Source organism: Triticum aestivum, chromosome 6D, assembly GCF_018294505.1.
Source record: "Triticum aestivum cultivar Chinese Spring chromosome 6D, IWGSC CS RefSeq v2.1, whole genome shotgun sequence".
Lineage (NCBI taxonomy): Eukaryota > Viridiplantae > Streptophyta > Magnoliopsida > Poales > Poaceae > Triticum > Triticum aestivum.
Window position 1 is genome coordinate 19789329 of NC_057811.1, and position 11499 is coordinate 19800827.

The 11499-nt window shown below is 45.8% G+C and overlaps 1 protein-coding gene across 1 annotated transcript; it reads left to right on the forward strand.

Moving 5' to 3' along the window:
* The first annotated feature begins 9018 nt into the window (after positions 1-9018).
* LOC123140837 (uncharacterized) lies at positions 9019-10094 on the forward strand. Its single transcript, XM_044560109.1, has 2 exons — positions 9019-9248; positions 9329-10094. Exons 1-2 carry the CDS (start codon positions 9205-9207, stop codon positions 9756-9758), a joined length of 474 nt encoding a protein of 157 aa, XP_044416044.1. The 5' UTR covers positions 9019-9204; the 3' UTR covers positions 9759-10094.
* The last annotated feature ends 1405 nt before the right edge of the window (positions 10095-11499 follow it).

Sequence of the window (11499 nt, forward strand, 5' to 3'; positions counted from 1 at the left end):
ATCATGCAGTCCCTAGAAAATACTCGGCGATTTGTATCAGAAAGATCGGGTCTACGTCAAAAAGCGCCCAACGGCGGCGTGTCATAATCCTGAGAAATACCATTCCCAAACAATCGTCTAAGACAAATATAATGTCTTGGTTATCTAACAACCTAGAGAAATGAAAAAAAAGGAGAACTCAGAACCCAGAATGATCGAGTTGCACAAGATACTACTGCTATGTATGTAGCCAACGGTAACATCCTCTCTTTTGTACGTTGCAAATATTTGCGTTGGCTCTGAGGTAGGCACGTCGCCTTTTATAGCAGCTCGAACCAGTCAGCCATATATACCATGCACATGGCCACTGAGCCATTTCCGCTGTCCGATCTGGCGACTCGACCTTGTCTGGCCATTGGTTGTTTTGTACTAGCCCACCTAGGTCTTCCTATAGCTGACTGGGCTAATAACTTTAGGCTTGTTCACCCATACCCAAAAATCATGGAAATGACTAATCGAGGAGTATTTCTTTCAAAGACGACAAGTAACACACTGCATGCGTGTCACTTGTCGCAACCTGAGAGTTTCTCTTTTTTCGTAGATCTGTTTATTCAAAATATTTTATCTCTGAAACCGTGCATCCAAGTCTCAAGCCGCATTCACCGTTGGATTCCTGGCGTCGAGAATTTCAAAACTAGAACCCTTGTTGATAGGTTTTGATGAACTTCTTTTTCATGAAAAACCAGAAAGAAAAAACCGAACCGGAGCCCTTTTTTTTCCTTTTCGAAAGCCATTTTCGAGAGGCACGGCCATGCCTCTCACGAAAGAAAATTCGTGCCTCTCACGGAAGCAAAATTCGTGCCACATAATACTTTCCATTAAATCATGCATTTTTAGCTGAAATTCTATATATTAACGTTCATTAAATTATGTGCAAACATTACAGTTCAGAAGTCGAAGTTACCTCTTACCCGCTACAAGGTAATGTATCATTCTAGACATTAGATCAATGCTAACAGAGGACCCAAATCATTTGGGGCCTTAGTAAAATTTCTCATTGTTTGCCTGCAAAAAACCTCATTTTATGATAGGTTTTCTGGGATAGTAGAAGGACTATGATATCTCAATCAAGAAAAAAAATTAAAATGAAGAAACAAGAGTGATAAGACTCTAAGAGAAAGGTCATGGTGTCTATGAACGCGATGTTTAACCATCACATGACACATATTGATTTGGGAACATTATATTAAGGTAAGATGGGTATTCTATCAACTAGGACATTACAGTTTAAAAGGTAGGTACACTAAGAGACACCCTTTCCTGTATTGAAACAACATTGCCCCATGTACTAGTACTCAGAGCGTCTCCAATAGGTGCCCTACTTTAGGCATCAAAATGGGCATGGAGACAAATTTGCAAATCTAAAAGTGATTTTTGGGGCATTAAAAAACGTCCATCTCTAATAGGTGCCCCAAAATAGAGCACTAATGCTCCGACAGATTCCCTAAAATAGGGCAGCCGCACATACGGCGCGTATCTTCCACTTTCTCCTCTATCCAAGAGCATGACCGCCTAGACATCCCCATCTTCAACAGAAATGGGATGTTCATACACCACTTTCTCTAATCAATCAGATGTACTCTCTCTAGTGTCAGAAACGCTCTTATATTATGGGACGAAGGGAGTACCACTCAAATTTGTAAACATCAGAGAAACAAGATGAGGAAACTGAAAAATAAAACAAAAATTTAATAAAATCAAGCATCATCTGCCGTAATTTCTAAAACAGAAATCCTGATAGAGACACCTTATATTCTAAAATGGAGGAAGTACATGTTTCCAAATCATAATCCCAGAGGGTATTGCAGCCCTTGCTGTCCCTCTAGGTACATGTTTCCAAATGCACGGGTTGTTTCGTAATCGTACTACCAACGTCCATCTGACAGCTCGACACAAGCCCATGCTTTTACTACTCTGGCCACTTTTTGTGATGCGCACGCGTGGGAACTAGCAATGGCGCATGGTTTTTGTGTCGGTGACTTGGTATAAACTACATGATTGCGATCTGCATCAACTAGTACCCAACACCATTGTCATACTTGGGATGAAAGAGCAACAAAAGCTCATGTCTGTCGCACCAGTTAATATCCTTAGGTCTCCCATGCTCACATTGGACTGAACAAAGAAACAAAAAACTCCACAACTCGCATGCCACATCTGGAAAATGCTCACGAACGAACCCAACACTACCTAGAAGGTGTGCAGTGCAAGTCACCCTCCTCTCTGTCGTCAATTTCCCTCACTCTATTGAACCACAAGCCACTGCAACCATCTAGGAACTCTATTAGGAACCTTAATAGTTCCTAGATAGAGTCTCGTTCCTTCTAGATAAAGAGATACTCTTTTTATAGTCCGTAGCTGCATCATAAATCTCCCGCAAAAAAAAAGAAAAAACATCTGCAACCATATATCAGGGTCTGGGTTTTAGAGAGAGAACTGGTGAAGTTCTGAACAAACAATAGCTCCTACACTAATTTTCTTTAGCCAATTCATGGCGACAACAATCAGCAAAGACCAAGTCACACGTGGACTACATACGGCGTGTATCTTCGACTTCCTCCTCTGTCCAAGAGCTTGACAGCCTACACATCCCCATCTTCAACAGAACTGGGGCGCTCATAGACCAGATTCTCTAATCAATCAGATGTGCCACTTAAAATTGGTTAACCCAGTAACGGAAAAAGAAGAGGAAACTGAAAAGTAAAACAAACATAATCGATGTGAGCAATATGGTGTGTGGCAGGGAGTAGTGTCCAATGATTTTATTTCACCAAAAAAAGAATGGAGTGACCGGAAAGCTCAACGTTAAAAAACATACGATATTAATTAGTACCAGTTCAGAGTTCATCCCAAATCTTCTTTGAGTTGAGGGTTCAAAACAAACTTTTGTCTATTAAATAGCACTCCAAAACTTGATCCTATCGGTTTGAAAACATGTTCATTAATTCTGAAAAAAATCATCAATTTTGAAAAAAAATCAAAAATTTGAAGAGGTTCAATGACTTTTGGAAGAGAAATCCATAGATTTTGAACAAAATTCATTGAATTTGAAACCAAATCTTTAATTTCTAAAAATTTCATGGATTTTGAAAAAAAACTCACGGATTTGAAAATACACAGATTTTGAAGAAACTTTTGAATTTGCAAAAATTCCACGCATTTAAAGAATAAGAAAAAAAGTAAAAGGAAAAAGAAAAAAAATGCATGTAAAAACCGTCCCAAAACCGACCAGCGAACCAAGAAACCCGGTCTGCAATGCTTCAGGAAGCTTCCCAAAATTGGGGGCTTCTAGCGAACTAAAGAAATAAGAAAAGGAGAAAAAGAAGAAGTGCGAAGTTTTGGTTGACGGGTACATTGGAGGACTTTATTTCAGATGATTCAAAAATGATATTTTCAAGTTCTAGAAAAAAGGGTACATTGGAGGACTTCTTTTCAGATGATTCAAAAAGAAGGAGTGTGAAGTTCTATGAAAACTTATAACTATCCTCGATGTATCTGTAAAATTTCGTTCAAAATACTATGATCGGCAAGTTGCACAAAAACCAAAATTCCAGCCCAACAACAACAAAAAATGGCCCATTTTCATTTACGCATTTTCTTGTATACACAACGTATGAAAGTACATTATTATGAAATATTCCCTAAACGTGTTATATATGTATTTGTGCATGTACAAAAAAAATTAGATTTATGTAGAAATATTTTTTCTATAAAGTCCACCATGGAGCCTGTTCTCTATGTACACGAGTTTAACTAGAAAAGAGAAAAAAAACAAGGAAATTGTCTTGCCCGGCACAGAGAGGGGGGTGTGCCCCGCTTGGTGGTTAAGGCTATACTGAGGGTGCCATATAGGAAATGCCCGATCGAAGGGCATTTCGTATTCGACACTTCAGGCACCTGTCCTGGTAGCTTTCGAACCCGCAACCTCCTGGTCCTTTGTGAGCTGCACGAACAAAAACACCATCATCAGCTGATGTGGTCAATTATACCGTATTCTTTCTTTTCTTCTTTCTTCTATTTCCTTTTTCTTTTTTCTTGTTCCTTTTTTCCTTTTTATTGGAACATTTCTATTCGGTTTTAATTCCTTTTCTTCTTCATTTCGCTAATTAAAATGAAGTTTTTCAAAATCAATGAATTTTTCAAAATTGATGAACTTTTCTAAATTGGTGAACTTCTTTTCAAAACGATGACCTTTTTTGAAAATCAAATGAACTAGTTCCAAAATCAGTGAACTTTTTATCAAATTCGATGAAAGTTTTCAAGAGATTTTTTTTCAAATTTGATGAACTTTTTTTTCAAAATTCATGAAGTTTTTTCTAAATCCGTGAACTTTTTTGAATTCATTGATTTTTTCCGGTTTTTTCTAAATGCCATCGAGCAAACTAGAAAGGTTTCAAGATCTATATGGGCCGGTCCACCAATGCTGGCGCGTGGGTGCTAGGGAGCTTCCCTGGTGCCTGAAGCGCGAATAGGTGCTCCCTGATCGAAGCTGGGAACCAAAGAACGACTGAACTAGTCGACTTTTTGGATGCGACCCACTTAGACGGGGTAAGGCACCCATTAGGAGCTCCCTGACTTCCTTACGAATTGGTTCAAGGAAGATATAGCATTTCTCAGTTAGTAGAACCTATGGCTCTACAACTCTGCATGTACCATGGGCTAAATAGCTCACAACCGAGAAAATAAATTTTTTTATGTCGAAGACCACGAACTGAGTGAGATTATAATTATTTTGAGCTAACTAACGAGATTATTTTTCGAGAAACAAGTCGAGAGGGGCAGAGAGTTCATGCATTGCATTATAGAAGTAGAGAATTGCCAGGTTAATCAGGGATTACCGGTGAAAATCCGATACAAAGGGCAGGAAGCCCCCATGTTGATGAGTGATGGAAATTGGAAACAAAAGGCGCACCAGCAACATGTGAAAGGATCCCCACCGTGTTGAGACATTCGAAACCCCGACGAGTAAAACCATATATACATACCATGGTCACCCAAATGCAGATTGACGTCAATGGCTACCGAAGGGGAACGAAAGACACCCCACATGAAAATACTGCACCACAGGCACTGCCATCAGCAAAGAGGTAGAGAAACCACCACGACTATGGGAGAAGCAAAAGTGGGCCAACCCAACTTTGATCCAGATGGAAGTGCACCTCCAAGACCTCACACTGTCTTCAACGACCGAAGCATCCAAAACGAAACACATGAGGCCGACGCCCTAACATCCACTCGTCTGTAGTGACCCCTATTGGCCTACATGCAGGGCTTCAGCGGCATGGTCATTAAAAGTGGTTTAGTTTCTGCTCCTCGCATCGCTTAAGAGCATCTATAGTGCACTAAGTTGGCCCCCTATGCGTCTGCGTCTGCATACATATAGTGTGCGCACATATCCTCTTTGAGCTTTTGTTTTGTTTGTATGTGCAGTTGTCCTATAAATTATTGGGGAACATGCATATAATTGGTGGGACGATTCGTGGTCCCACTAGAGAGAGTAGATAAAGAACAAATAAAGAGAAAAGTGGTATAGGTGGGCCAATTCGGACATGCCAGACTGCTCCAACACGCTCGGATACCCTCATATCCTCCCCATATAAGGGCTGAGTTTGAGTGTTTGCGGACAATGCAGTCATATGTGGACAAACTGGGGGTTCCGGTTGGGTAGCTTTTTTTCTTCTCTCTTAGGTTTTTTATATATTTCCTTTTCAGTTTTGGTGTTAGTTTAATATATTTCATATTTGTTCATTTTCCTTTTTTCTGTTTTTCTTTTTTCCCGTATATCTGTCTCCTTTTTTCTAAATATGAACTCTAAACTTATTAACAAGTACACATAGTTTTTACAAATATTAATTTCTAGTATGGGAATATTTTTAAATACAAGTTAAAAATTTTCCAGATAATGTTGAGCATTTTTAAGCATGCTTTATATACTTTCAAATACATGTTAAAGAATTTTGAAAAATACAATAAATATTGTTTTAGATATGTTGAACATTTTTAAGTGCACAATGATTTTTGAAGTAATATGAATATTATTAGTACAATTTTACATTTTCAAATACGCCTTGAACATTTTTTTAATACATGTTGAATATTTTGAAAACAATGTTGAACATTTTCAAATACACATTGAATGCTTATAAATACACGATGAACAATTGTTAAATACGTTGAACATTGTTAAATACACAAGAACGACATGGTGGCGTAGGCAGTCACGCTCACTACCGGCATCCCAGATATTCGGTGGGATCTGCACCTAGCAATCGGGCGACATAGCTGAGAACCCACGGGCGTTGTCAGGTAGTCCAAGAAAACTGGCGTTGTCATGGTGTTACTCTCGTAGGTGAAGCAGAATACCAACATCCTGCCCCTAAGCATAGCACTGTGAAGTGCATGGGAACCACACAAACCGGTAGCACCGATGTTGCTCAGAAATTAAGATTCATATTTTATTTTTATGTGTTCTTCGACGGTTTTGTTAAACAAAAATCCTGCAAATGCATGCAATTTCTGAAGGGAAAAAGGTAAGAAGCTAGCGTAGTTGGTTGATTGTCCATATTGAATTGTCGAAGCAGCACTGGCTAGGGTAGTAGGTATTGCTTGAGCGTAAGCAAACAGATCCAGTAACTTTACACTATGGGCGGTAATGGAGGGCCAACGTGGTGGATCAGTGTTGTCACTGCACTGGGTAAGGTGCAATAAGCAACAGGAGCTTCCAGTTGCAGCATTAGGAATACGTGTTCTCATGCTCATAGTGGAAGGAACAAAACTAGAAAATACATATGTTCAGGTCACGAATGCCACGTTCCAATATGTTCTTGAACAAAACACTACCAGGTAAACAGTGAACGTGAGCTCTCCTCTCTTGTCAATTCTCAGATGGAAGGTGACGGATACCCCTTTTATGGTTGGTAGATGCAGCCCCACATTGCTGAATACAGGGCCGGGATCTTAGATGGAAGGACACACGGAGCACTAGTGAAGTTCAAACCAACACTCAGTCTAGCACACGCTTTCATTAGTGAATTAATTTAAGTGTATATACACCATTGGAGACCCGTGCTTTCCATGGTAGTTAAGACAATAAATAAGGGATCCTATGAGGGTAAATATGTCAAATAAATCTAACTTAAGACAAGATAATAACTTCAGCTAAAGAACTTTGATGCTCGAATTTTTCTGTCGCTACCGACCCACACACGCTTGCAGTCGCAGTGGCGCGTTTGTCTCCGCTTCTTGGTGTCAACTTTAAGAATGAGTGCAACTTGGCAGATAAATGGTGTCTCCGCAATCCACACTCGTGGGTACCGTGCAATCGTTAGGGCATCGGCAATGCGGTGCTTACAGCAGGTACTAGGGAATAAACACCCAGCCAAATCGCCTTTGTTAGCTCCAATGTCGGTCTTGGGGTTAGGGTCGTCGCTTCAAGAGGAGGCCGGCGCACCTTAAGTGTTATGTGCGTGCTGAATCTGTCCAGCACAGCAATAGGCCAAGTGCCTCTAAATAGCAGCTAGCACTAGAAGCGGGGGTGCTGCTGCAGTGCAGGAGCTTGCTTTTGTTGTTTTCCTTAAAGTGCCGGTGAAGACAGTCTTAAACTACTAGGGAAAACCCTAGCTATAGCGCGGGTAGAAGCCCTAGCAGTAGCATGGGTCCGTGCTACTGTTACAGCGCTATAACTAACTTTTAACAGTAGCAGAGGTTTGATCCCACGCTATTGGTACTCATACGCAGCAGCGAATCCCAAAATAAAGTTTGCAACATAACTTATCTACAAAAGGATGTCTATTGCAAAGGGGCTCCACAACACGACTTCTGTACAAAAGTAGAGGGCAAGCTAGCCCGCTAAATTGTGCTAGATCTGACGGTTTGTGAGGCGATGAATCTTTTTAAAAGACCCAAATATGGCTCAAAAATGATAAATGGGGCTACAAATTGGAAATTTTATCAAATTAGACGAATTCTGGCACAAGTGTGAAACATGCGGTAATTTTATTTTATTAAAACTATAGTACGTAATTCGCGTGCTGTTCTACTTAACACAATCGAGAGAGTACCATGATTTTTTTTTTCTGCCTGTGCAGATAGTGAGAAAATTGCATTGTGGGCTCAGTAACTTGGCGGCAAGATACACTTTAAACGAATAAGTATGAAATCGCTAGAACGAATACAGTAATTTGACAGTCGTGTTCAGTGTTAGTCACTCCCAATCACAGCACATCAGGCGAATTTGCAGTTGATGTGGACACGTTCGGAAGGATTTTTGGTGAAATGTACGCAATGAAGTTTTAGGGAGAACGCCCGGATAAGAGCTCCCCATATATTGCAACTTCAGTATATTTTATAACTGAACAAAGGTTTGGCCTCTTTTATTATTCCACGGCAACATGGTCGTGGTCGTCTAGTTGCTCTGTTCGTCGTCCAGGCCAGGGTCACTGTCTCATTTCGCTGTAACTACGTGCGTCCAGTCGAGTAATCTAGCTAGCTCTAGCTAGTTTTCCATACTTGCTCCCTAAGGAAATCGCTCAGTCTGCTTGCAGGAGTTGGTTTCGCTAGCTTCGTGCGGTCCCTAGAATATACTCCGCGGGCTGCATGAGAAAGATTGGGTCTACGCCAACGAAATTCCAACCAAGGCCGGCGTGTCGTAATCCTGAGACCTACCATTCCCAAAATGTCGTCTAAGAAATATAATATCTGAATTATCTAACAAGCGAGAGAAAGAGAAAAGGACTGGGTGTGCACGCCAAAATCCACTCCATTTTGCACGTATCACACATTTGCTTTGGGTCTCCGGTAATCACATGAGAGCGGACGCCCTGCACGCAGCGGCAGCTGCACGCAGCTATCCGGCCGGTCACGCATCGCATGGTGATCCGTGCAATATGATTTGCGAATAGAGTAAAGTGAATATACATCGCTCGATACAGTTTGGTGGACTCGGCCCGGGTACAGGTCTGACGCTCAAAAGTGGACAGACCGTGCAGTGTGGGGCATTGTTTTTTGGCACCCGGGCCCGGCGATTTGTCCACAAAGTTTTGTACGGGTCAGCGTGTCGGCACAGCTCGGGCGCATGCCTTGCGTCCCTTTCTCGACTGGGAGGCAAAGAACACGCTGAACCGCAAGAACAGCAGCCGTTGCTTCCTGGTCCGCCTTGCTCTGCTCATGGCGATCTCCGGAGCGACGACGATGGTGGCCTTGGACTTTGGGTGAGTGAAACTCTGCCTCTTTAGTTGTTCTTCCTTGAAATCTATAGCTCACTGGCTCGCTCCCGTCGCCCGTACTGCAGATCGACCTTGGCGGCAAGAGATCCAGAGGCGCGTGAGGGGGCGTGCGTGTTGGCCGCGGGCGGCGCCGCTGTGGCCGAATCGGCCGTAGGCTCGCCGGATTCCGCCGTACGAGCGGGTATGCGCCAGTTGGATCAGGGGGCGGCTTTGACTGATATCGAGTTCTCCCGAGCGTCAGACACAACGTTTAGTTCTGGGGGCGGAGATGTGGCGTCCGCAACCCCCGCCGGCCGTCGTCTCGTACACCCCCATCCAGTCCATCCACCGTGGTGGCACGGCGGCATCCTGCGTGACAATCAGTTCTGGGGGCGGGGGGCGGCGACGAGATGTCGGTCGTCGTCTCGAGTTGCGCCGTGCAGTCTTCACGTCATGGCGGCCCAGCTCCAGCAAACACCACCACCCGCGTTGGCTGGAAGCGCAGGTACCTGCTGAATCTCTGTCGCCTGCGGGGTCGGCCGGCGACACCGGGAAAATCTTCGATGCTGTGTCTTGCAAGATGGGCGCAGCTCGCCGTGCACAGTGTTCAGGATTGGGCTTCGTTCACGCCGGGGGAGGGGATGGCCCAAAGGTGTGAGTGCGTTGATTTAATTAAGTGCGTCAGGGCGTGGTTGGGGGGTTGGTTTCGCTCGACCGCGTGTGCCCATCTGTGTTCTGACATGAGGTACATCCAGACTTTTTACCGGCCGACCGCTGTACATAACAGCCCGGGTGATTTATTACATTTAATGGAATATTACATTAAAGTGGCGATTACATGTAGTTCTACTTCACCCACGTTGCACAGTCCTGCTAAATGCACAACATATGATTCAAGCGAGGGATACTGGGATTCTAACGCGAGATGCTTGTGCATGTTTGAATGATGCGCGTGCCTGACGCTCCCTCGGGCGCTCCCGCGACTAGGCGCCTAGGGTTCCCCCTCCCCTCCTCCCACCGCCGCCGGCCGCCGGCCCCGCGCCCCACCTCCGCCCCCTTCCTCCCTCCCCTCTCTCCCGTCCAGACCCGCCTCGCGCCGCCTCCCGGGAGGTGGCCAGGGCGGAGCTCGTGCCCCTCTTCCTCGGGCTCCCTCCTCCCCCTTTTCCTCTCGCCGCCCCCGGCGGTCGCCCCCGGCGCTGGCCCGGGTGGTTCCGGCGGCGGCGGGCCTTCCCTTTCCCGCGCGGGCGTGCTCCCTTCCCGGGGTAGGGAGGCGGCGGCGGTGCAGCTCGGCGTGGCTGCGGTCCGACTGCCCTGCGGCGGCGGCCGGCGGCAGGCGTGGTGTCGGCGCCGCTCCTTGGCAGCGGGGCGGCGTGGTGGTGCTGGGTGGCCGTCGTCGCGACCCCGGCCCAGATCTGGGCCAGGCGGGCCCCATCAGGGTCCTAGCGGGCCGGCTCCCCGTCGTGGCCTCGTTGTCTGCGGCGCGGTGAGGAGGAGGAGGAGCCGCTCGGATGTGGGGCGTCGGCGTCGACGGCGTGCCGGCAGCAGCGCGCAGGTGGGAGCTTTACGGGCCCACGAGGGCTCGGCCAGGCCAATGAGCCCACGGGCCTGGTGTGCTCCTGCTGTTGCGTCCGGACGGCTACCGTCGCGGACGGTGGTGGTGGGGCCCTCCCGCGTGCCGATGATGCCGATGCCCTAGTCCCGGCTCTGATTCTTCGCCGCGTTGTCCTCACTTCGCGGTGCCGTGGTGAGACGGCGTGGGGGCCTCATGTCCGCGTTGGCGCAGGGTAGTGGTTGGTCTGGTGGCTGGATCCGGAGTGTTGGGGATCGTTGCAGAAATTAAAAAATTTCTACGCATCACCAATAACAATCTATGGAGTCTTCTAGCAACGAGAGGGAAAAGAGTGCATCTACATACCCTTGTAGATCGCGAGCGGAAGCGTTCAAGTGAACGGGGTTGATGGAGTCGTACTCGTCGTGATCCAAATCACCGATGACCGAGCGCCGAACGGACGACACCTCCGCGTTCAACACACGTGCGGTTGAGAGAGACGTCTCCTCCTTCTTGATCCAGCAAGGGGGAAGGAGAGGTTGATGGAGATCCAGCAGCACGACGGCGTGGTGGTGGAAGTAGCGGGGATCTCGGCTGGGCTTCGCCAAGCTCAGCGAGAGGGAGAGGTGTCACGGGAGGGAGAGGGAGGCGCCAGGGGCTTGGGTGCGGCTGCCCTCCCTCCCCCCTCTTTATATAGGGGTCAGGGGG

Bases quoted from the DNA above. Each gene is read 5' to 3' on its own strand.
- LOC123140837 (XM_044560109.1), top strand. From the start codon at position 9,205: ATGGCGATCTCCGGAGCGACGACGATGGTGGCCTTGGACTTTGG. The intron at 9,249-9,328 runs GTGAGTGAAACT...CCCGTACTGCAG, and splicing joins ATGGTGGCCTTGGACTTTGG to ATCGACCTTGGCGGCAAGAG.